This window comes from Prinia subflava, chromosome Z (genome assembly GCF_021018805.1).
Source record: "Prinia subflava isolate CZ2003 ecotype Zambia chromosome Z, Cam_Psub_1.2, whole genome shotgun sequence".
Lineage (NCBI taxonomy): Eukaryota > Metazoa > Chordata > Aves > Passeriformes > Cisticolidae > Prinia > Prinia subflava.
The window spans coordinates 24,058,842-24,085,155 of NC_086283.1; the positions used below are offsets into that span (position 1 = coordinate 24,058,842).

A 26,314-nucleotide genomic window follows, 5' to 3' on the forward strand; every position below is an offset into this window, starting at 1 on the left:
GCTTTTAGTCAGGAAAGCCAGGGAGACCTTGGAGCCACGTGCTGCTCTCTCAGGTCCATTTGTGAAGCCATTCCCAACCGTGTGTGTGCCTGTTTGTCGACAAGAGGGGCCAGCCCTTGTCCGGGGAGTTTAAACAAGATAACTGGAGGGAAGAGAGAGCCTGCCATCCCTCCAGATAGCAGTGTCTGAGAGAGCACCGGCAAAGTATGATTTGTCGTGTGTGAAAAATGTTTGCGTTTGACAGCTTTTCACAGGAAGCCTGTCAGAGTGATAATTTAATGAGTACAGATTGCTTGCAACACAGCTGTAAAACGTGCTTTTACAGTGCTGTAAAATAAGCAACTGAGGCCTTTGTGTGTTTGCTTTGTTTGAGAACAAGTCAACCTCTAATACAAATGAAAGGTGGTCATTTATTTTACCCAGCAAACAGTCCAGACGTAAGAGAGGAGCCTGCCATTTTTCTTCTTGTGGTGGCAAGGTTAATGCTGGGTTATGTTGGTGTTTGCTAATCAGCTCATTTTTGAGAAGGAGAGAATTAGTATCTAATTAGATATAGGGAGTTACTAGTCAGATTAGCATTTACCTCGTAAAAAGGACTTTCGGGCTTTTTTCTTTTCCGTGCAGACATCTATGCCCATAGTTTGCACAGAGAAAAAGATTAATGTTCCTTCTGGCGCCCAGGCTGTTTTCTTGATGTGGAGATAGAAACTGAGGATGCAGACTTACACTGTGCCAATAGCTACACTAAAATATATCCATAGATATGATTTAATTGTTGCTGCTGACCAGGCTAAGAGTGCTGTGCGTTGCATGAAGGAAGTTGCCATGCACATTCCTCTGCTGGGTCCATCCCTGCTTGATGGTGTTGAGTGGCCTTCATCCCCAATGCCACGCTTGACATCACCCCTCCAACATCCAACCCCACCTCCACCTCAGGAACCTCGAGGTGCCAGCAGTGGCACCCAGTGGCCAAGCCACAGGCACTGGTCACCAGGGCATCCAGTCTGGCTCATCTGGCATGTTCAGAGATACAGGCATGTGCTGGGTGGTTCAGGGGTGGATGCTGACTCCAGGCTGCAGACACAGCCTCTTCTGCCCTCCTCCCCTTCTTCTTTGGGAAGTGGCACCTGAGAACAGGAGCCTTCTGTCCATGAAAATGATGAGTGAAGCTTGAGCCAGAGACAACAGCACTGTGCATGCATGCTGCCTCCTTCAGCAGTGCTGTGTTGGGCTTTTGGAAGTGCCTGGTTTTGGTGGGAAGTTTTCATTTCCTTTATTTGCCTGCCTTTCGGGCAAGGAAGAGCTCCTGGCTGGAAGGCTGCAGGTGCACAGGTATTTGCTGCTAATTAGATTGCAGGGTTCTTTTCATGATAATTAATGAACATACCTGGTTCTAGCCCACATGAAAAATTGCTAAGACATGAAGAGCTCTAAAGCCTGGGTATAGTTTATTCAACTTCAAAGTTTATTCAGCTTTGGAGTGTAACTGATAAAATGAGTTTGGGCAGGAGAATAAATTGGTTATGGTAATATGGATGTATTACTTAAGATAACTTCCTTGGCTTAAAACATTGTTTTGCATTCTTTAGACTGATGGTTTGAGCTATCTGATGAGTTTGCTATCAATATAATTTCAAAAATCTAATTCTTTTTGAAGAATTTGCTGACACATCTAGCAGGTTTTGTGCCTGGTACAGAAGTATTTAAATAAACAACTTATTTGGTGATACTAAAAGGTCTGAGCAAAGGAAGGAAGTGAGCCTTCAAAATGATTAAGTGAATTAGAAATTAATATACACCAAGCTAATCTCTATAGTGTAAACTGAACAGAAAAAGAATCTTCCTGGAGAGGAAATGCCAGTCATGGGAACGAAAGTGTAGGTTCCTGCTGATATTGGACAGAGGACGTGTTGGGTGTTTGAAATCAATCTCTTCTTCCCTGGATCATTTCTCTTGTGCTCCTAAGAGGCTGCATTATATACAGCCATGTCAGGCACTGAACCCCATGACTTTGTTCATCAGGAACTCATGGAATGTTTCAGTTTTTCCAGAAAATGTTTTCTGTGTTAGGCTTTGTTTGTACTGGAGCACTTTGAAGACGAAAATCTGAACTTCAGCATACTTTTAATGTCTTTTAACAAGGTTTAAATTCGCACTGGGCCAAAATATTTCCCCCCCTCCCCCTTATAACAACTTTAGCTGTAAGCATTGCTCCTTTGAGGATTTAGAAAACCACAGAGGCATGTTTTATTAAAAAATATTTATTGAATATGAGTCACAGAAAAGCAGAGGTCAGAATCCTCAATTGCTGGTGGCATGCATAAAATAATCTGCTTCCTTGCCCGGCTGTGCCCACTCCCTGGGATGCCGCTGCTCCCTGTGGGGCTGCAGCAAACAGACATGGGAGGCTTTGTCCTAGTGGCACCTACCTTGCTCCCCTTAGCTGCCCCCAAGGCCATAGAGCAGTAAGGTTTTTTCCAAAATGGCCCAAATGCTTTTGGCCTAGTGGACCCCTCCTCTATGTTTTTTTTTTTTTTTTATCTTATCTATGCTAAATCTCCAAGGCCAAGGCTTTGGGGCAGGGTAGTTTGTGCTTAGACCCACATGTCAAGGTTGTGGTGATGTGTTTTTGGAGGACAAGTTCTTTAAACTGCTTCTGCAGTGGTATCATCATCAGGTCAATTTGTTATCAGTGTTGAGGACACATGTGGCACTGCCAAGACATGGCATCAGCCACTCTCTGGGTTGTCCAGTGAATGAACTGCAGAGAATGAACCAAAGTGGGGATTTGCTTTTAGAAAGTGATAAAAATTACAAACCCTATCTGTCCTTTGTCATTTTAAAAACCTCTTGGTTTTGTGCCAAGTGTTTAGCCCTTAGATTTTAAGCAAATTCTGGTATAATTGTATGGGTTTTTGTACTGCCACAAACATCTGAAGTCCCTTCTGCAATCAGGACCAATTGATAAGCAGTCAGGCCCTGCCCTGAGAAATGATGAATTTGCAGGATGGGGAGAACCTGCAGGTCAATTTTTAGATTTGTTTTTTAAATGTATTAAAATGTGTTCATTTTTGAGGCTGGTTTATGATAATCTTGGAAAATGAATTGTCAAGAACGGGAAAGAAGGATTCATTTGTGCAAAACATCTGTTTAACAAAACCACCTTTTTTCTTTCCAATATGTTGCTCTTTGTAATTACATCTTTTAAAATGTCTAAATGGAAACATCAGATACTGTTGCGCTTTTTTTTTATCTTTTTGCTGACTCTTAATCATGATATTCATACTTGTATCAGGAGAGATTTCACTCGTACAAGTCTTCCAGTTTGTAGAGAGTTTCAGGGATTGGTTTATGAAAAGTAATGAAAATTTTTGAGATCTTGACATTGATGAAAATTTCTGGGGGAGTCCTTTAATTTTCCATTTCAGCTTGATGATGGTCTCATTGTGCTAATCCTGCAATTAAGCAGTGATTGTAGAGTGTGCGAACACATAACCCAGTGCCCATATTTACCATACCTTCTCTCCCTCTCTCCCAGAGTTCTTCAAAGAGCTGCTGGAGAACGCTGAGAAGTCTCTGAATGACATGTTTGTGCGGACGTACGGCCGTCTGTACATGCAGAACTCGGAACTGTTCAAGGACCTCTTCGTGGAGCTGAAGCGCTACTACGTGGGCGGCAACGTCAACCTGGAGGAGATGCTCAACGAGTTCTGGGCGCGCTTGCTGGAGCGCATGTTCCGGCTGGTCAACCCGCAGTACCACTTCACGGATGAGTACCTGGAGTGTGTCAGCAAGTACACGGAGCAGCTGAAGCCCTTCGGGGATGTACCGCGGAAGCTCAAGCTGCAAGTGACGCGAGCCTTCGTGGCCGCCCGCACCTTCGCGCAGGGCCTGGCCGTGGCCAGGGACGTCATCAGCAAAGTGTCTGCGGTGAGCTCCGTACCCTGACTGTTCGTCCCCATGTCCCTCGGGCCTGTGGTGGGCAGCATCTCTCCCTGTTGTCCTGTGCCTAAAGGCGGTAGCTAAGCACAGGTGGGACCCAGCTCCATCTGTGTAGGCCGTGTTGTTGTGGTAGAGTCACATTCTGATGACACCGTGGCCCAGTGCTGCAGCCCAGTTCTCCAGATGGATGCTTTCCTCCTGTCTAGGGAACAACAACAACAGGAAATTAAACGCCTTCTGCAGTGGAAATAACCATGTTTGCTTGTGTAATGTCCGTATCTTCTTCTTAATATTGCCTTTAAATTACAGTGATTCACGGATGCTACAGGCATCTATTATGGAGCAGCTGATGATTTGCTCCTCGCTCCAGGGCATGGGGAGAGGCAGTTCACATGAGCAAACAGCACTTCTGTGATAACAGTAAGCTAGAGCCATCTGCACAGGGCAGAAGCTACTTGTACTTGGTGCCACACATGCAGCACCAGTTAGACCTCAGACTTTTATCGTAAAGTCACTTTATGGGGGGGGATAAAACAGCTGTGATGTGTTGGTCACTTAAATGTTTACCTCCCTCTTCATATAAATCACTTTGGAGTTGTTTAAGTGGGATGACTGCTTTTGTGACATAAGATTTGTCTTTAATTTTAGTCTGAGTTGTATGGTATAGAGAACAGTCAATAATCCCCTTGAAGTGATTATGTAAGATAACAAATACTAGTGATTTCCTTTTAAGAAACTCAGCTCATTTCCTGTGGGCTGTGGAAGATTTATTGCAATAATTTAATTGGGCAGAGAGACGTTAACTTTCTCTCTACCTGGTTATGGAGTAATAAAATGTGAGACTGAAAGACCAGGCAGGAGTTTGAATCAACCCAAGCGCCAGCAAAAAAAAAGAATAGCTATTCAGATATTAATAGAAGCAGAATGCAGTTCCGTAGGCAGCACAAACAGCATCCTGAAAAGATATAATCATTCCGATTTCTTTGACTTATGGGGATAACATTAAAATACTGTCTCTGAAGATAGGGGAAAAAAGAAGTCTGCTTCCATGTTGATTTTTCATCAGGACAAAATGAGGCAAACAGCCAGCAATAGGCCTGAACGTGTATGGAAGAGCAAAGAATATTAGCAAGGAAGGAGTTGCTGAACTAAAATACCCAGACTCCAGGAGTGAGTTGTAAGTTAGCAGTGACAGGTTTAGGTCCTTGGACACCTTGACTCCCCACCTAATAGAGATGACTCTCAAGTTGGATTAATGTGCTGCTGGTTGAGGATGGGTGTGTGGAGCTCTGCATGTGACATGTGGGGTCACTCTTAGGAGATCACAAAACCTTTCAGCCTCAGGGATGCTGTCCTGGTGAGAGGGAGGGGTAGTGTTATGTCTCTGTGCCAGGCCACTGGCCAAGCCTGCTCTTGGCTGGGATTTCAGATTTGGTGGCCTTTGTTTTGTGGCTGTGGCAACTCTTGTGGTCAGGAGATAGGATTTTCACTGCTGTAGAGTGTGGATGAAATATTCGGGTGGGAGGTCTGGCCATTAAGCCTGTGTACAGTGCAATTACTTGAGAGGCAGTAAATGTGCATGGGTGAGGGATTGTGTTTATGCTCCATCTGCTCAGAATTCATCAAAACGTCTCCAGACTTGACACGGAACCACAAGGGCTACGGTCCCTGCATCTGTTACGAATCAGTCGTGAACCCGAGGTGGCATTGTGATTTCTCTTTGCCTTTTGAAGATCCTTGAGTGTAGAGTTGCCTTCAACCTTAGAATTAATTGCAGGAGTGTGGAAAGCTACCCAGAGTCCCACGCAGCTGCAGAAATAGCTCACATGCCGTGGACAATCACAGTTGCTCTACTTTCCACTTCAGTTTCACAAGTCACACTGGAAATCCTAAAACAGATTGACTTTTCCAAGGACTAACGGAAGTCCCTGCTGTTGAATACCTAAGCTTTAGTTGCAGCAGTAGGAGGAATAATAATCTTTTCTGTAGTGTTTTAATCTCATTCAGTGGGAGTCTAACATCGTATGTCTGCAAGACACAATGGGAAATCCGAGACGTGAGTTTAAAAGCTGATGTTTTTATGCCTGCTGCTCTGTAGTTGTGTTTTGGGCCTTCCCACATTACATATAGATTAGCCTGACTTTGCTGAGCTCTGTATAATGACTCCATTGACTTTTCTTCCTTATTAGTTTTACTCAGGAGTTGTAGTGAAATGATTGCTTATACCAGAGATTAACTTGGGTGATAAATCTTCATTCTTCTTTATGAAAAAATTTCCAAATGAATGCAAATGAGTTTTACTTTTAATGTGCTTTGTGACAAGTCAGTTAAAATCATTTAACTGAAATTCTTCAGGAGGAGGAATACAAACTACTGCAAGGCCCAGCTGTGTCCTTTCCCAGGATACTATCAGGAGAGCAAAGAGCACTCTACAGTGCAGTAGTCTTGATAGCTTTTTAATGATCCTAGTTATTTTTACATCCTCACTGGGGAGTTGCGTTTAGAAGGATATTGTTCTTGCGTGAGTTTGGGAATAAAGGGGTAAAAGAAGAGAGAATATTGAAAAGCTGTAAGTACGCTTGATTTCTGAGCCAGAACACTAGAAAATAGTTTTAAATTCAGCCTTGAATGGATCAAAAGCTGTACCACTGTGCTGAAACACACACCAGAGAGAAAGCTGTATGGTATTGAGGGAAAACACAGACTTTTTTCAAACTGTCTAAACCCCACAATTTCAATGCTCAGGTCTTCACCCCTCAAATTCCCTTCTTTGGACCCAAAAAGTACAGTATTTTCTAGATCTGTTCTGTGCAGCAGATCTGTACAGGGTGCTGTTTCTGCCTGTTAGAGATGTGCTCTGCCTCTGAGGTTGGGTGCAAGGGGCTGAGGGCTTCCAGTACTTCACTCTGTCCTGTGCTGGTGCTGGGTGCTTGCTCCCTGACCTTCCTGCCCCTGCCTTCAGGAGATGGAAATCTGCCCATCCCCTAATCACTCTCCTGCTACTAAGCCCTGGACAAGCAGTGAAGTTAGCCGGGTTAAATTGCTGTCAGCAGTGACATTTCCAGCCCTGGCCAGAGCTGGAAAAAAGAAGCGAATACAAGCCAGAGCCATGAGTGACTGAAAAAGGATGGGAACCTGCAGCTGGGCCGTTCTCAGGCTGCTGAGATGTTCCCGTAATTGCATGCCATTAAACCCACAGCCTGGTGGAGGGTCATGACACCTCTGAGGGCAAAGTGTACTGGAGCTTGTGGGGTGCAGGTTGGCTACAGGTATAGGGGGGGTCCCTGTTTGTGGGGGAAGAAGTGAAATCAAGGGCTAGGCTCCCTGACAGCATTTTGCTTGACCAGGAGGAGCTGGGAGAGGAGCTCTGGCTGGAGGTCAGCAGCAGGCACCCACGAAGGCTGAAGCATGCCTGGGTCTGTGTCACCATCTCTCTGCAGGCCAGGATGTGTGGGTGTGACCTTCTGCACTTGGCAGTGATGGTGTGAGTTTTCTGGAGCCCCTGAGGAAATTTATATTGATGAACTGTTGTTTTGGGATTCTTTTACCACTTTTCCCTCTTGCTCTTGTGTCCTATAATTTGAGGCAGAACTGCTGGGAGCTCCATAGGCTCTCAAATCACCCCCTCAACAAGAATTTGTGTGCTGAAAGCCACATGGGATGTAACTACCATCAAAGGATTGGGGCTACTGGCAAGGGTCTCCCAGCCTATCCTTGGGAAAGGCAGCAGCTTATATGCAACAAATGGTGTTTCGTTTGGAAGCACAGTTATGAGCCATATGAAATAATGCAGTTTCATATGAGGATTACACCTACTTCTTCATCTGCTGTCCTCTGCTGACATTAGCAACCAAGAGGAGGCTTCTGGGTATGTTCCCAGCGGGTGAAGAAGGCCAGCTTTCTTTGTATTGGCATTTCTGCCCTAATGAAGTGTAATGGTAGCAGCCAAGAAAGGAATTTTCGTCAAACTGTTTGTGAAGAGAAGTGCAGAGGGGGACAGGGGATTGCCTTCCCACAGGTGATCCAAAGCCAGAGCAGGAGCCCAGTGGCTTTTTACCCCCTTTTGCTTTGAGCTGTCTCGTCCTGAATGAGGCACCTGTGGAGCACAAGTTGAGCTATTGGTTGACTGCTGGTCTGCACGAGCAACCTGAACTGTGGCTTGTGTGATTTTTGGCATGGGTGCTGAATGTGGACCAGCCATTGGCTTAAGAGAAGCAATGATGAAAATAATAAAACAATGAATGAGTAAGAATTAAGGCCTGTGTCATCAAAAGTAGTAGGGCATCGAGATCAGTTTTGGTAGAAATTGTGCCCCTTGTAGTTACTGTTTGACGATCTAAACGTTTAGTCAGAGATCCGACCTCCCTCTGTGCAGTTTTTGCCCTTTGTTTGACTTAAGGGGAATGTGACTGTAATCCTCTTTCAGGAGGAATGTTCCTCTATCCAAAGGCTAAATGTTCATGTTCCTCTATCCAAAGGCTAAAATATTCTGCTCAAGCAAGAGCCAACCTTGCCAGGGAAGTGACAGAAGTGGAATATGTTGCTTGCATGCATTGTGAACCAATGAGGGGACAACACTTATGCTATGTGGGTAACTAAGAAACAGCCAGAGGAACTAAGGAGCCCTTTTAGTGTGTAGCAGAGGGACCTCCAAAGAGGCAGTGCTGTCCAGGCAGCAGGTTGCAAGCCACGAGGCCAAACCAAGGGGCTGCCATGCGCAAGGACATTTTCTTCCACATACCAGGGGCAAACATCAATGCAGAAAACAATACCAAGCACTTCTCCACATCAAAGATGACCCTGAGAAGACCTGCCAAGAATGTGACTGCATCTGCCTCAGTTCCAGCCATCTGAGGGCCTGTGCTAGGCCTTCAAAGCACGCTGAAGCTGCAGTCAGCTCAGATTTAGGATTGGGAGTGTGTGGATAGGACTGTGGATTTGGAGCCGATGGTGTCATGCAGGAATACTTCAGTCCACTGACATGGTTTTGGCTTTTTCTTTCTCTGCCCTGCACTGTGGTTCTGCTGCTAATTCTGAAAACAGTGTGAGGGATAATTAAGGATGATTTTGGTTATAGATGCCCAGATAAATGTCCCTGCTGCTTTGGTCATTAAAGCAAATGGATTGCTCCTCAAGATCCTTGGTGTCTGAGGCAGGGAGAGGCTTGTTCCTACAGAGAACAAGCTTGATGTGAAAGGCCCTTTGGTCCCAAGGGCATCATGAGCAGGAAATACTGAACCTGATATTGTTATGTAAGTGTTCAGAAGGAGAGGCATCCACGTGGCTGGCATCCTGAGGTTCCCTGTGCCCGTTGTGGGCTGGGGTTGCTGTTGAGGAAGATGAGCTTGTGAATGTTAAGACTGAGCAGCTTGAGTGCCTGGTGATGTGATTCTCAGGAGCTCTGCTTTTCCTCTTGGCACTGTCACGTCTGGATTGGGGGGAGCACGCTGTAAGTAGAGAATTGAGCATAAATGTACTCTTGAACTTCTTGCACGAGATAACGCTGCAGCAGATGTCACCATGGGTAGCAAGTGTTGAGACACAGTCATGCAGTTCCCAAAATCACTCCTAAATGTGTTCCCTTATGCAAGACTTCAGAGGCCCAAATCTGTGGTTGAACCAGATGCTGTTTAAATTATTAATGTTCTAGCACCAGGCCAGCAAAATTGGTTAAATACATAGTTGATTCCAGAACACTTATATTGGAATATTTGGGGTGGGGATGCAAACCGGGAGCGTCCCAAGTGATGTTCTGCCTCACAGTGAGCTGAGTGAATGTTAGGACCAGTGTGTGCCAAGACGATGTTCTTGCACAACACTGAGAGAAGGAAAAAATGATGCAAGTGGTGTTGGTCCCAAAAATCAATGACAACTCACTTGTGTAAGATGACTGCTCACCTAGAGCATCTCATGGGCAGCTTCAGAGTATGTTTTTGAAATCATCTTTCTGTGTCACCGAGAAGTTAACTCCTTCAGTCTTTTAGCCAGTATTGCCGTCGGTTTTTTGCAAAGAAAATACAGTATAAAACAAAAGTAATTTCACTACATTTATTTTCAAATAGTTGGATTTTTATGTTTTCTGACAGCTATGCTCCTGGCATGGCAACACTGTTGTTGTGCAAGCATGGAAAATAAGAAAGCCTGAGTTATCAGTGCTATTATAAATAGTTATTAAAGCTGATAGGATTTAAAATGTTATTATTAACATTCTTAATGTTAACTGGAGGGTAGAATGAGAGAATGTAATGTAGCTCTGGCTGTCTGACAGCTGGTGGGAGCTCCCTGCAGGACTGTCCATGGTTGGAGCTCTGTCATCCTTCCTCAGCTATTCCTTGCCTCGGGAAGGAGACGAAAGATAATCTGGTTGCTTCTCTGAACTTTATCTGCTTGAACAGATCAGTTTATCTTGAGTTCTGGCGGTTTTGTGGTAGTCTGTGAGTAAGGCATTGCACTCCATAGGTGTGTGCTTTAGTGATGATGTTTCTGCCAGAGGAATGCATCCAGCTGCAATTGCCAGCAAGATGGAAAAGGCTAGGGGTGTAACAGTTTTCCTCATGTGAAACTCTGATGTGGGATGGGTATGACAAGATACCAAGAAAAAACAGATTTTATTATGCCAAGAGCATGTCATTTTTACAGGGACATGATTTGACCTTCACCAGTCAATGTAAGTTGGGATGTTACCCCAACAAATGTAATATGAAATGTTTGCATTAAGCCCTGAGTTGTTTGCTTTTCACTTAATTTTGGTGAATTGTGTGCAAATCTGTACTTTTAAGGAACAAGTTTGATATGAAGATTGGTGCCAAAACACATCTGTTAGCAGCTTTTAATCTTCACATTTGACAAAGCATATAGATATGGACAAATTGTAATTTACATGATGAAACAACAGGGTGATGGATTGCTGAAGTGGCGTGGAACGCCATGGAAAGGAAATAAATTTCACAAGATAAAAGGAAGGGACTGGAGTGCATTAACTTCTATCAGAAGCTTTTATGGGCTATGTGCACTGCAGCCACTACTACCTGGGCTCAAATCTACCAGAGTAAATCCCCTCCAGCAAATAAAGCTCTCTTTGGTACTCTGCTTTATTAGAAAGGAGATTACTTGGTTTTGAGGGTCATTCTGGAGTACAGTTTGAATGAACTTGAGTTGCTTTCCAAGATAAACACAACCCCAGAACAAAGCATATCTGGGTTTACTGTTACATAGAATGGCGTTTTAAGAGCTTGCACCTGGCATGGCAGGGCCAACATTAAAAGCTTGTGAAGAATTGCCAATGCAACATATGGCATACCCCACTGACAGAGCCAGAGCTGGTCTGGACCAGGTACGGGCCCTGTGCCAGGGGTTAAGGTTCTCCTTGCAGTGATACTCAGCAGTTAAGCATTTATCACTGTTGTAATGAGGTGTAATTGCTCATAGTCTTCCCCCAAACCCTCCCTTACAGCGATCTCTGATTGTGCCTTCCTGCTGCATTTTGACACCATAAAATGCCAATTCTAGATTGATGAATTTCCTCATTATCTTCCTCTTTACCTGTGACTGGTTGCACAGTAACAGCTTCTCTGTGGGTTACATCCATCAGCAGCAGAGTGGCAGTCGCTGCAGGCTGGGGTTTGTCTTTTCCATCACCCCTTTGTGATCACGCTCTGCTCAGCTCTGTGCAGCAGAGGACTCAAACCTATGTGGAGAAGGAAGTGAAACCTCACTTGCTTTTAAAATCATCCCGTGTCTGCTCAAAGGACCTAATCCAAGTGACCATTGCATATTGCCTGCTGTGGAATGCAGGAAGGAAGCTTCAGATTCCCCTGCATCTGCTGGGATTTGTAAAGATCAACCCCTATGGACTATCAAGGCGAGGGATGCTGCAGGGCTGCAGCTGCTCGGCACTCATGGGGCGAGGTGGGAACCTAAGTGGGAAGGGGCCTCCTGGGTCACGGCTCTGCAGGTGGGTTTTTGCAGCATGCTGCTGTGCAATCCCTTTCATAAAGCTGCAGCTTTCAGCAGTAGGGTTGGGGAATCCTCCTGCTCCTCATTCCGCTTCAAACTGCTCTAGCACCTGGCTCATCCTACCACCATTTTCCAAATTTTTCTTCCTGAGGAGGATGCAGAGAACTCCTTTGAAGGCTAGCAGTGCTTGGATGGCCAGGATCAACTGCTAAGCCCCTGGACTTAGCATGGAGGTGCTGTCATCTACCACCAAGTGACACAGGAAGGGATTTTTATCAGTGAAACAACTGAACTACTAAACTTGAGCATCCTTCAGAGCTCTTGTCTCTGGGTGTGAGATGTTATTTAGTTCCCCCTGCCACTTTTTTTTGTTCTAAAAGGACTGCACCATCTGGATAGCAGATGATACCTTTACATTTGTCTGTTCCCAGTTTTCCAACTATAAATCATCTGATTTAGTTGGTTTCTGTTGCTTGAGCTCTTAGTATTTGATCCAGCTCTCCTTCAAAGCCATGCTGTCCCAATAGGGAGTCTTCTGCTGGGGCTCCTGCTCCCACTGTGCCTTCCAAATATATATATATATATAAAATGTGTATATGCTCTGGAGCATCTGAATCAGATTCCACAGGCACCACAGACAGCTTTCTACATGGATTCTCCGTTTCCTCAGCCAAACAGGCTCTTTGTGGACAAAAGAAGGGTAAAGTGCTGTCTGATGAACATTGCTGGCTAGCCAAAATCCAGTTCTGAGTTACATCAGCTGCAGAAAATTGTCCTTCTGTCTTTCTAACCAGTTCACTTGCCTGCTGAAGAGAAACAGTGGTTTTTCTGGAGTTGTCAGAAACACAGCAGATTGTTATCTGTCATCTCTTTCCATAAGAAAAGATGGTTTAAAAATATGCTGATGTTATTAACAAAACTAGCCTGACTATGTAATGCTTTTTCTTTTCTGGTTTGTGGTGGTTTTTTTGGTGTTTTTTTTGTTTTGGTTTGGTTTGGGTTTTTTTGTGGGTGTTTTTTTTTGTTGTTGCTTGTTTGTTTGTTTGTTTGTGGGTTTTTTTGGTGTTTGTTTTTTTTTTTTTTTTTAATTTGTTGCCTCCTAGTTTCATGGGTTGTCAACAGGTTTTTTTGCACCAGAAGATTAGGCATAGTTTCTCCATAGTCCTCTCACTGAGATGGGCAATAGTAAGGTCCTCAGCATATGTGTGGTACCAAATCTTCCTCATTACATTCATCTCCACTTAGTCCTATTGTCCTCTCTGCCATGAAGTCAGTTCCCAGGCCTCCAGCAGACGACATGAGAAGGCCATCCACATTTCCAGCTGTTTTTGTTGAAGGACTTTGCTCTTTCTCAGGGATGTTGTGTGTCTCCTCCAGCACAGTCTTGGATCACAGCTTCTTTAGACCGCTTCCTTAAATGCCTTACAAGGAGTCTCAGGTGCATTGTTTAAAACACCAGACACCACTTCTGTTTTGTCAGTGTATCTCTGATTGCATCTTGATTTTCTATTTTCATGTGTGGCTAATTAACACTTAAACTTGCTCTTGAGGGAGCTTCTCTGTTCAGCACTTCAGATGGACCCACCATGTTGTCGGGATGGAGCTAATGCTCCTTGGACTGGCTGGATGGAAATGGTTTCAATGAATGTTTTGAAGCTGGGCCAGAGAGTGAATCAAACACGAATGACCATGAGTCACTTTGGAAAACAGCTCTGTTGAGGGCTGGGGGGTGGCGTGCCTGCTGCAGACAGCTCCACTCGCATGCCCAGCGGCTGCACGGTGGCTCTGAGGGTCCTCCCGGCTTGTCCTCAGCTGCAGGGTTGTAGCTGCCACCTCCTTCGGATGTCGGGAATGGTGTTACTGAGCGTGATGAGTGCTGAGTATGAATGAACCCGGGTATCTGTCATGTAAATGCTGTGTTGAGGGACTTGAATGTGATATAAAGGAGCTGGTCTCTGTGCTGGAGAGCCCTGCTGGGTGATTGTCCAGGAAGAGCCACAGCCCCGCTGAGGAGAGGGCATGCTCCCAATGGGTTTAGTACAGGGATCGTGTCAGACATCCCATCTTGACATTCCGCTTTTTCCTGAAAAATCCCAGCACCATCACCTTCAGCATGTGTTTGCAGCAGGGCTCAGAGAGTGCAGCTTTGTGTGACATCTTTTGATTTGAGTGCATTTCACTGCCTTTCCTGAGCTTGAGTGCTGCCACTCCCCTTGGGGTGCCTGTCCTTGCAGCCCTGAGAGGAGTCCAATATCATACAGGGTCTACTGCATGATGCAAATAATGCTTCGCAGAGATGGGAGCTGTCTGCCTACCCTGGAGTGGCAGATACACCCAAGGAGGTGACCCCTTCATCTCTTTCCCAAATCTCTGGACTACATAAGCAGGGACCAGATGGCAATGGCTGACCCCGCTCCTGTCTCTTCTGCACAGCTCTGTCCCATGCACCTTGGGGTGAATGTGTGAAGCTTTTTGGCTTTAGTGACTGAGGGCTAATTTTCTTGTTCTTTTGTCTTTTTCTCTCATAAAGGTAAACCCCACGCCGCAGGGTACGCGAGCGCTGCTGAAAATGATGTACTGCCCACACTGCCGAGGCCTGGTGTCGGTGAAGCCCTGCTACAACTACTGCTTTAATGTCATGAGAGGCTGCTTGGCCAACCAAGGGGACCTGGATGCAGAGTGGAATATCTTTATGGGTAAGGCAGTATGAGTTAAAACTGCATGTAAGTCTGCACTGATACTGTGTCCCTCACCTGAATAGCGTTATGACTGGCTCTGCTGAGCTGTGGCAGATTTTTCGGGTATCTGTGATGGGTACCTTTTTCTTCCACACCTCAGTGTACAGCACACCTTTTGCCATTCACATTAACTTCTAAATAAGTGAGAATGTTCTGTCAGTGACTTTTGTTGCAGCAAGCTCTAGGACAAAGGAGATGACATGGGCTTGTAGGCTTGGAATATTTCTTCTTGCTGGACCAAGCATGTGTGCAGGCTGGTTTTTCTGTGCTACTTATACCGTGTTGTCACCATAAAGCTGTCCTTCCTGAAGCCAGTATTTTCCTTCAGCAGCCTGGGAGTCTCCTTGCCAGCCATGAAGAGCTTTGGGAAAAGCTGTAGGCCTGGATTGTACGCTAAAAAATTGAATAGGACGTATCTGAACCTGCTGTTTTTAAACAGCTTATTTGATGCTTGGCCCCCATCCTTTTGCAATGTCAGCAGGGCTCGTGTGACACTGTGCAAGTGTGTTTGCCATCCTCTTCCTCCTGTTATTTCTGTTCTGTGCTTATACACAATATCATTCAATACATAAAATTTAGACTGAAATGTTAAATTCTACTTTGGGTCCAGGCTCATCAGAATTGGCAGTGCATCACATTTTGGGGCACAGGCAATAGATAATGTTAAATGTTTTCATTTGTGCTGCTTTTCTGGGAGGTTTGATTTATCTGTGATCGAGCATCCTTTGGGAGCAGTCGCTTCACTCTAGTTAATATGTGATGAAGTGCACATGTAAAGTAGCTTCTGCTACTGAAAAGGCTGTGGTACTCTTCCCAGTCCACACAAGGAAAAAAAAAAGATTGTTAGAAAGAAAAGATTTCCTTTTCACTAAGTTGCAAGATTTTAAAAAATGGAAATTGCTGCTAGCTGACATTTCAGGCTACATTTATGTCTCAGAACTTGTTTTCCTCTGTTTTGTGCACTGGATTTTCACTTTGCTGCCCCTGCCAACTGAATGTGTGCAGGGTGTTATTTTCAGAAGGCATTTTTTTGTGTGTGTATTCCATATAGGGAGCTACATGTGACACTAAGTTGGGTTTCCAAGTTGTTCTCTGGGAGGCTGACACCCCACCCCCCCAGTCCTCACAGCCGTTTTTCTCATGAGAATATTAAGTATTTCAACTACAATTGTTGCTGAAATAGCTCAAAGCCAGGAGACTTGCAAACATCTAGTCCCAGCAGAAAAGAAGAATCCCATGAAAGGGAAGGGCATAATGCCAGAAAACAGACAAAAGCACAAGCAGCTAATTGCTGTAGGTGGTATGTGGCTAAAAACGAACCTCGGGGGAAGCCGGCGAGCCCTGTCACACGAGACTGATCAGGGACTGCATACAATAATTAAGATTATTAAACAAGACAAAATAAATACATGTGATTCCAGGTTGGAAGCAAAGCTTTCTTTATGCAGTGCTTCCTCATCAAGAAGGGTTCTTGCCCACTCATTACTTAAGTATGGTATTAAGCTTCTTTACATTTATTGGCAGTATTTACTTGGTTCTTCACTCTGCGTTGATGGTTGCAGTGCAGTACAAATACAGAAAACTTAAGCTGTGCTTTCTTTAGGCAATTTAATAAATGAACAGGTGCTGGTTATGTTCCAGACTTCGGTTTTTCTCTCAGTTTGCCGCTCAAGACCAATTAAATTAAATATATCAGGTGTTTAGGGCAGGGCATATGCCACAAATATCTTGTGTGTGTCTTTAAAGGTTTAAATAATTAAAGAAATAGCACTCCCAAAAATTCTCCCCAAACCACCTGACAAAATCCCAAAAATGCACGTCCATGGTCTCAATGAGATTCTGCATTGTAGGTTTAAGTGCCAAGTTATGGCAATGATTTATTACAAGTCAAAAGCAGATTTTAAACCTATCAGACAAATTTTAAAATAGTTAAATTAGAGAACTTCTAGCAAGTACTGCAAGTCTATATGAATGTGGGTGCATGTGAAAAACTCATTTATGTGTGCTAGTGGGTCTATAAGTGAGTCAATTATGTAAAGCTGGGATGTAAAGTTTGTAGGTTTTTTAAGACAAGAAGATTTTGTAATTCCTTATTTCTCCAAAGTACCATTTAAAGCTGAGGAGTATGAAATAATGAAGGAATTGTACTCTTTTCTCCCCTTTAACTATCTAAATTATTTCTCCCTCTATTCCTGACACAATTGTACACCAATTAGACAGGGGTATACTTTGTTTCAAACAGGCTGTTGGGGGGTTGGAGCTTTCCTGAATGAACAGTGTTAATCTCCAGTGCCTTTTCATGATTTTTTTTCTCCACAAAGGTTTACTCTGCTCAAAGATGTTGAATTCAGGCTCCATATACATATCTGGAGTACTACTTTGTGTGCAAAGAATTTTTTTCCTCCTCTAAAAAGAAAAAAAAAAAGAAAAAGATTGTTGTTAATGAATGGTCAAGGTCTTCCCCCTCCTTCCTTCCCCTTTTAAATCAGATCTTGGGGTTAAGACTGAAAACTGCCTTTTGTTCTTCAAGTCAGACAGTGAGGCTGAAGATGTGGGTTTCTGATTATTGGTGGCACAATGAGAAAGAATTGCTTTCCTTCATGAGAGCAAGGTGCTTTGTTGCCAAGGATTGTCTCAATGCCAGTAGCAAGGACAAATGTATGCAAGAGGAAAAGGGTCTTTAAGGGATGGTGCTAGATGGTGTGTCTTGGTTGGGTTTTTTTTCACCTAAATCCACTTCTATCTCCCCATCACAGGCAGGAGAGACAGTCTTTGTCATGCTGTGTGTTTGTAATAAATGGCCCGAGTACGTTCTTCACTCTGACAGAGTTGGGATTTTTTTGTGAAGCAAAGCTGAGCCACCTCATGGTGGCTTATAAATATCATTTGCTTTGCACGAGAGCTGGGGCAAGTAATTGTTATTCGTAGTCAACTCCTCTCTCCTCCCTACAATGAAAAATCTTTTTCTGGGAGATGAGTTGCTCAGGAGGTTGGTTCCTGGAGCTGGAGCAGGAGCCTCCCCTCCTGCAGGCAGCGGCACTGGCGGCGCCCTGAACCCCAGCCAGCCTTAGCAACATCAGATGGGGCTGCCAGAGGGAACCACTGCTGTGGGGACACCAGCCAGCTCCTGGTGGGAGGTAAGAGTTTACAGGATGCCTCCAAAATCAAAACTGTGGATGAGGCAGAGCCCCTGCCACCCACCCTCAGCCCTTGCCCCTCCCCACCCCTTTTTAATGAAAGTTGATTTCGTTTAGTGTTCCTTGCCAGTATCAATCCCAACTCCAATTACTACTTTCCTTATCTTTTCTCGCCAGCTTTGGCAGCTCTGCTGGAGGCCGAATGCATTTTCTCTATCGGCAGTCAAAGCAGAGGCTGCATTCCTGCGCTGTGATACATGGAACGCCATGGCACCCCTGCTAACAAAGGACCCAATTCGCTCTACATTCCCATGGTCTTGTGGATGGCCTGCCCGGCTCAAAGTTTACAAAGATGCCAAACAGCCAGAAGAATTGGGGTTTATGTTTCCTTTCAGTCTTTCACAAACACTTTATTGATCTGTGGCCTTTCCTGGCCACTCCGAGAATTAAGTAGTTACAAAATGGAATGATTTTTCTTTTTTTTTTTTTTTAAACCTCCTGTGCATTTTGTGTGTTTTATTATCTGTCTATTCATAATATTTTTATTTGAAATGAGCTGCTTCCTGCACACTGCACTGGGATGTTCTTTGTGCACGTGAAAAACCCCAAAAGCTTTGACAATGATGAACACATTTAAGTTGTGCTCCACTTGTTTACAAAAGTCTCCATTTGGTAGCACATCAAAAGCATTTTTCTCTCCTCCGGCACAATGGTATATTCATGCTAGCAGTCATTACTCAGAGATTTGAAGCATCACTTTATTGGAGCCCACCACAATACAGTCTAAGACTCTTTGTTTCATTTGTTATTACCGTCTCCTTTTCTTTTTTTGCTTCTTCTTCTTTTTTTTTTTTTTTTTTAATGCGTTTAGTTCAGACCTGTTTGTAGTCCCTGACGGTGAAATTCCAGCCATGCCCTGCGAGGGTTCTCTCATTGATGCTGGTGGTGTGTGCCTGCAGAGTGACTGCCTTTCCTGGGCCTCCAGCTCCACCAGAGCTCACTCCCTAAACACCCACACCTTGGTGGAGCTGAGAGAGTGAGAGGGGGTTAATTAATGATAGTCCTTTAACTAACACCCAGATAGAATATTGAGTTTTCTCTAAGAAGTGGATTTACAGGCTAGGAAGGCATCTGCAATTCATGCTGGGGGTTATGGTGTCATATTATTATTATAATTGTTGTATTTTGTTGTTGTTTTTATTAATAATGATAATAACAACTTTACATACTCAAATAGCTTAGCTGTATATTTTTCTTTGTTTTTGGTTTTTTTTAATGTAGTTTATTTAAGATGCCTGGGACACCAAGGCAGATCTATTACTAAATTGTTCAGTATGTAGAGTTTCTTTATAGGGCTTTAACAGATAGCCAAAATCCACACAAGTTTTCTGTTTGTGCAAAGTACCTTCTGCACTTAGGAGGAGGATGAATGTCATGAAAAAGATTAACAGACTGAGTGGGAAACACCCATTTCTCATTAATGGAAGGGACCAGGCATATCTTAGGAGCAGGGAGGAGCTCCTCAGGGCCAGAGGGTTGTTCTGTCCTCATCACTCAGGCTAGGAAAAATTGAAGAATTACATGCAACTGGAAAAAGATGAGTTTGTGTCAGAACATCATGAAGTGATGCAAGGGAGGAGATCAGCAAATGCTTTGGGGTTGAGGGACCACAGTGAAAGCTAACAGTAAATTAAGGTTGTGATGGGTGAGAAGAGACAAGAGCTTAGTGCCAGGTATATTCCTGGAGGCACCTTGTAGGGAAGAAGCAGAGACAGGGCTTAAATGCAGTGCAGGGTGACATCCTTAATGCCAGTAATAATTTCCCAGAGGAAGTAGTGGATGGTCCAGTAGCTGCTGTGTTTAATGATGCATTTGATGAGGACGTGTATGTCGGCACAGGAGGAGTGACCCAGTGTTGGCTGAGAGACTTTCCATCTCCCCTTGCTTAGACATGTGCCAAATACATCATGAGTGCACAGCATTCACCCTGCTCACATAGACTCCCTCCCTCATGTAAATTGTCCAAAAGGAGTTGCAATCCTTTGGCTTCCTCAAGCAGGAAAAAGCCTGTAGCCAGCTGTCCATAAGGGAAAGATGGTATCAGGGATTGTTTTGGACCCTTGCATGTTGGTGCCTTGTGCTCTAAACCAGCATGAGGAAGCTGATGGCTTTGAAAGCAGTCTTGAAAAACAAATGACACAAGGCAACCTTTAATAAATGAGCATGGAAAGGAGAGTGTTAGTAATGCTTGTTCTGATGGGAGGAGCTGATTACAGGCTGCTGTTGGCAGGCTGTGATGCCTTTTGATGTACATGAGCCTGTGGTTTGTTGCTGGCAGCATCCAAGTGCCTGGTGAAGGTGTAGGCTCTGGGAACTGAGCAAAATGTTTCCTGGAGATGTGTGCTGGTCAGAGGTGACACTGCAGTGGTTAATGTCCGTGTGCTCAAACTGTTACCCTTCTTAACTCTTATTCCTGAAGCTCCTCTGCTAAAAACTTTTGTGTTTTTCTCTCTCTGTTAGATTCTCCTCCATTACAAACCTTTGTTTTTCTCTCTGTGTTAGATTCGATGCTGCTGGTAGCAGAGAGGCTGGAGGGACCTTTCAACATTGAGTCTGTCATGGATCCCATTGATGTGAAAATCTCAGATGCAATCATGAATATGCAGGAGAACAGCATGCAGGTGTCTCAGAAGGTAAATGGGCCAAGAGGACGCTTGGGATTTTTTTATTTAATGTAGGGTTTTTTTCCCTATTCTTGTCAATGTTTTTTCTGGCATGCACTTTCAAGTATATATAAAGCTAATGTATTGTTTTGGGCAGGGGCTGTGTTGGAGCCTGGAAAAGGGAAACTCTTGTGACTTTATTTCGTAAAATCCTTTCCTTCTCTCACATAGGTTTTCCAGGGTTGTGGTCAGCCAAAAACTCTTGCCCAAGGCCGGACTGCTCGTTCTGTCTCTGAAAGTGGTTTCAGTGCTCGTTTCAGGCCCTACAACCCAGAGGAGCGACCAACAACAGCTGCTGGCACGAGCTTGGACCGACTGGTGAGTGCCTGGTCCTGCTGGTGCCACACAGGTGCTTCATACTTGGGTACCACAGTGTATAATATACCATTTTTAATTGATAGTCATTCTTAATATTCCTTGGCTGTCTTAAACTCTCTGAGGGGTGGAATTTGCCCATAGCTCTAGACATTAATTACCTCAACGCTTCTATGTCAGAGAAGTGCTTGTGTTAAAAGCTTGGCTTATGAATAATATGTGTTGAGAAGCAGTGTTTGATTTTGTATTAAAAAATTAAATCAACCATCAAAACTCGCAGCCTGAAGATCTGGCCTATACATGTCTGTTGTGATAAAAAATACCTTCCCAACTCCACTTTTAGCATTTGGTATTCTGGATTATGTCTTGTGTTCCTTTTTTTCATTTATTTAATAGGTTACTGATGTGAAAGAGAAGCTGAAACAAGCCAAAAAATTTTGGTCGTCTCTCCCTGGCAACATTTGCAATGATGAAAAGATGTCTGTAGGCACTGTCAATGAGAACGAATGCTGGAATGGGAGCGCCAAGAGCAGGTTTGGTGATGCTGCTGCCCCTGGTTAATCCTTTCCCTCTCACCCCAGACATTCCCTGTGTCCTGACCCCTCTCCCTGAGCCCTTTTCTCCTATGAGAGTGATCCCAGCTCACCCAAGACAGGCTGCTGCCATAACCTCTTTTGTTTTTGTATATGGGAGAGCTGGAATGTAACACCAAAGTGTTGTCCAAGCTCTACGTGGAGATTTCATTTAGAGGAGGGAGCAGAGTGTAGATACCCAAATAGGTCAGCTCTCCTTGAACTTCAGCCCCTTACTAGTTCTTTGTGGGACTGGGGAGATGGTCTGTACAAAATCCTGTACTGCAGCCACAAAGCAGATGTGCTTGTGTTGTCTGACAGTGCTGTTGCCCCAATGCCCCCAGTTGGTGTTTCCACCAGGAACTGGTTTGTTTTGTTGAGCAAGGGCAGGGATGATGGAGGGTGGAGACCTTCTCCACTGCTGAGGTCAGTGGCACAAGGGGGCCAGTGGTTTCATTCACACTTTTTACGGAAAAAAGAGTTACAAAACTTGTGTTGGTTTTTTTTTTTTCTTTTAAGGAAGAAATTGTCAACATATGAGTAAGCCAGAGTTCTTCTGTCATATGGTTTATGTAACTGTTAAACTTTTATTTTGGAAATAAAAGTTTCTCTTTTTATTTTCTGTTTGCTTACTGAGGAAATAAGCACAATCCAAGATGTTCTATTTAAAAAAAAATAAAAAAAGGCAGTTGTCTGGCATTCTCCAGAAGCTTTGCTAAGTAATAGCAGGTTCTGCCCTTGATAGTTTTGGGCCACAGCACTAAGCCAGACCTCGTAACTTTTGCACTGTTTTGTGTGTGCCTAAAACTCTGCCATACTTTGCTAGGGCAATGTTATTGGTGTATGTGACAAGAAATGGCTCTGCCTTCTGAAATCTTGTTTATCAGCAGCTTCTAGGGGCTTTTCATAGCAGATATCCCAAGTGTGTGCAGGGGTGCCAGTATTGAGGAGAGATGGAGACTTGGCAGCACTAGGCAAGGAGACAGGACAGGCTGGATGTTCTGTGTGGGCTGGGCAAGAGTATTTGCTTTACTATTTTCTCCATTACTCCAATAAGGTAGAAGTTTGGTAGTCTTCCACACTTTGGTCTCAGACTTCTTTGAAGCATACAATATTGATCACAAATAATAACAAAACTGTCACCACCAATTATCATTGTCAATGTCCCTCTCATATATAGGACAGAGTTTGAGCATGCTTTTTGGAGTATACTTACATCTCACTGTCTGGTGTCCAGGATCAGTAGACTGTGCTAAAGGCTTTTTACTCTCTTATGATACTGATATTGGCATCGTAACTAAGAAAAGTAATGTTTTCATTTGTTAAACTGATCTTTCTAGCAAGTCAGGTAATTGAAGGAAAGGACAATGTGTCCTTTTCCTATTGTGTAAGATGATACTATAAATACCTGTGTCAGAAAACGTATTCTGTTGGGTTTTCTTGCTCAGTCTCCCTTTTAAACCAGGAGGTTGTACATGTGTTGAGACCTGAGCATGTACACCTTGTGAAGCTGAACATCTTGGCTCTCTCTGGGCCACAGGATCCCATCTTCAGTATCGCAGATGTTTCTCCTGCTGGGGTTGTTTGGGAAATTGCATCTCACATCTGCATGGTGAGAGGCACGAGAAGCACACATTCAATATCCCAGCTTGATGGTTAAGGTGCATAACTCAAAGCTAGAGTGACACTCTTGCCCCCAACAGTTACTATAGGTTTCTGAGGGATAGTTATGGTCTCCAAGATCGTGTTCTCGAAAGTGTCGTCTAACTGGCGTCAAGGCATCTCAGCACCTTGTATTGTTCTTGTAGCTTGCAGCGAGGTGATTTATGCTGTTGAAGGCCATGATTAATATGAGCCCCAAATCTTCCTTTTCTTTTCAAGCTGGGGAAAAAATTGTCATTCCTCTGCCCTTGTGGCACAGTGTAAATGAAAACATTACTTCATTCCACATGCTGTAGAGATTGCAGGGAAGGAAGATGGGATAAGAAGGGCTGTGTGAGGTTTAGCATGTGAAAAGATGCTGTTGGGCTCAGAATATCACCCAGACTTGAAAGCAGGGACGGCATTGTAGAGTTCCCATTGTGTCATTCTTCAGCACAGGACCCTGCCAAGCTGCAGCTCTGGTACCAGCAGGAATGGTTTCTTTTCAGGTATGACTTTGCAGTGACTGGAAATGGCTTAGCAAGTCAGGTAAATAACCCAGAGGTGGAAGTCGACATTACCAAGCCAGACATGGTGATTCGCCGGCAAATCATGGCTCTGCGGGTGATGACCAACAAGCTGAAGAATGCTTACAGTGGGAATGATGTCGACTTCATTGACATAAGTATGTTTGCTGTTGTTTGCCTTTTGCTTTTTCTTTTTTCCCTTCTAATTGGATTTCATGCTAACACGGGTAGCTGGTTAAGCTTCAGCTGTGGGGTAAGCGTGTTAGTGAAGAGGGTGGGAACTGGGCTCTGACAGGCTGTGTGAGGAGGGGTGTTCCCACAAAGGCATGGAATGGTATGGGTTAGAGGGGACCTTTAAAGGTCGTCTAGTCCAACACCCCTGCCATGAGCTGTGACATCATCTGCTACAACAGGCTGCTCAGAGCCCCATCCAACCAGCCTGACCTTGAGTCTCCCGAGATGGGGAACCTACCACCCCTTTGGGCAGCCTATGTCACAGCATTTCACCACCCTCATCATAAAACCATTTCTTCCTTATATTAAATCTATATCTTACTTTCTTTTAGTTTAAAACCATTACCCCTTGTCTTAATGCAACAATCCCATCTCTCTCAGTCTGTCCTCATAGAAAACGTGTTCCAGCTTCTGATTATTTCTGTGTCCTCCTCTGGACTCCCTCCAGCAGATCCTTCCTATGCTGGGGACCCCAGAGCTGGATGCAGAACTCCATGTGGGATCTCATGAGTTGGGTAAAGGGCATGAATCCCCTCTCTTGACCTGCTGCTCACAGTGCTTTCGGTGCAGCCCAGAATGTTGTTGACTTTCTGGTTGCAACCAGATGTGATGACTGCACACAGAAATCACGTTAACCAGGGGACCCACGCTTACCTCTCATGAACACCAGAACAGCCGCACTCTTTCCTTTTCCCCCCTGCTGTCTTGTGCAGCCAGCAGAGGAGGACAGCAGGTGTGTTTGTTTCCCCAGGTGAGGAGAGCAGTGGGGAGGAGAGCGGCAGCGGCTGCGAGCTCCAGCAGTGCTCCCCAGAGTTCGAGTTCAACGCCACCGAGGTCACTGGGAGCTCCAACAAGAGTGACAAGACCGTGAACACTTCTGCTGCTACCAGAAGTGGTCTATCACAAGCAGCCTTGCTCCTTAGTGTTTTGTTCTTGGCCATGCAAAGACAATGGAGATAATTGTGCAGCATAGGGGGAGGGGAAAAGACTTTTATTATCAAAGGTAGAAGGCACCTGCTTTCTCTTTTATACCATCTAGAGACTTTGCTTTTTAAGTTAATGGACAACAGTGTACAGTTTTTACTATGTTGCCACTGGTTTTAAGATACTGATTTATTCCCTTGCCATCCTGGGAATAACAGGAACGGGAAGTACCAGTCTACCCTGTTCACCAAGAATCTATGTTAGAGGGGATAACAAAAATGTATATACAAGCCTGTAGTTAGCTCTGCATTTGTGTCTTTATCACTACTTTTTTTGTTGTTTTTTCTTTTACTGTATTTCTTATGAAAACAAAAATCCCAGGATCTTCTCTTGGCCTGTAACAAGTCTGTGTTTCTGAAATGAGAAATATCTGTACAGAAGCAGGTTTTATTTATCATGTTATCTTCTGAGGAAAAAATAATTGCCCAACAAGCAGAAAATGTTTCATGTAGTTAACTTCCCATTTATCCACATTATGTTAGTTGCCTTATCTGGAGAGAAGTGGAAGTCATTTGTCTTTATTATACGGTAAAACAGGAGGTGAAGGCAGAACTGGTCATTGTGCCAAGGGCTCCATTTGCATAGGGCATCATTGCTAGGAGCAGGTTGTGCTTGCTTTACAGGAGGTTTTGTTAAATTGGAAGGGACTACAGAGAATTCCCATTCTGCAGACCCTGAAAAGAGTTGTCATTTGTTCCTCGGGATCCTTGCAATTAGCTGTAACTCCTGTGGGTCAGTTCCCAACGTGCATCCTCCATGGGAATGAGGCATTAAACTTGTTCAGTTGGAAACAATTTGTTGTCTCGCAGATCCAAATGCCAACATGTATCTTGTCTGCACGTTTGTTAGGTGAATGGATTGATTTTTTAACAGTTTTGGTTCTGGTTTTAAAGAATCCTGTGTGGGAGGGCAGGTGGGGAGAGGTTGGGTTTGTTTTTGCGAGAGTTTTGTTTCCTCTCTCATGGGGGCGAAAGAGAAGGAGCAGGCACTGTTGCAGGTACATGGAAGCAGGAGCTGGTTGGGGCTGAATATGGCTCATTTTGGGTGTGTTTGGTCTCCTGGGAGCTGATGCCCACCACCTGTAGCTTTTTGGCACTACCTGGGACACCCTTCTCTCTCTGCTTGTGCTGTTTAAGTTGGAACAATGTTGTGGTGAACAACAACTCATGAATAAAAGAAATGTATATTTTTAAGAAAAGAGATGAAATAATTTTTAAAAGAGTTTAGCAAAAGCAACATCTTTGGAAAGACTCAAAATTATTCTGCATGTCTCTTCCTTGCTTTGGATAGCCTTTAGATCTGGCTGGATGCCTGGATCTGGCCAGGAGAGCAATCTGGAGAGAAAAGGTTTGCTCTATTCCACCCTTGTGTCATAAAGGATAATTTTCTATTTTTATATTGAAGCATTAATTACTTCTTAGCTCAGGGTCAGCATTATACTCAACTTTATTTTCACACCAAATTTCTGCAAAGCTATAAAGACAGAGTATTCTTGGCTGGTATAAATAATCCTGGAGGCTTAATTTTACTAGAAGTAGCCAGTTA

General features: G+C 44.1%; 1 protein-coding gene across 2 annotated transcripts in view; it reads left to right on the forward strand.

Annotated features, from left to right (window-relative positions):
- The window catches only part of GPC4 (glypican 4), a 66,466-nt gene extending 40,499 nt beyond the window's left edge, over window positions 1–25,967 (forward strand). For both annotated transcript variants that reach the window (XM_063421749.1, XM_063421750.1), the window contains exons 3-9: window positions 3,539–3,930; window positions 14,429–14,594; window positions 20,336–20,466; window positions 20,668–20,814; window positions 21,208–21,344; window positions 23,534–23,709; window positions 24,537–25,967. In XM_063421749.1, coding sequence (XP_063277819.1) covers window positions 3,539–3,930; window positions 14,429–14,594; window positions 20,336–20,466; window positions 20,668–20,814; window positions 21,208–21,344; window positions 23,534–23,709; window positions 24,537–24,745 — 1,358 coding nt within the window. In that variant the 3' untranslated portion in view covers window positions 24,746–25,967. The remainder of the gene's footprint in view (window positions 1–3,538; window positions 3,931–14,428; window positions 14,595–20,335; window positions 20,467–20,667; window positions 20,815–21,207; window positions 21,345–23,533; window positions 23,710–24,536) is intronic.
- The last annotated feature ends 347 nt before the right edge of the window (window positions 25,968–26,314 follow it).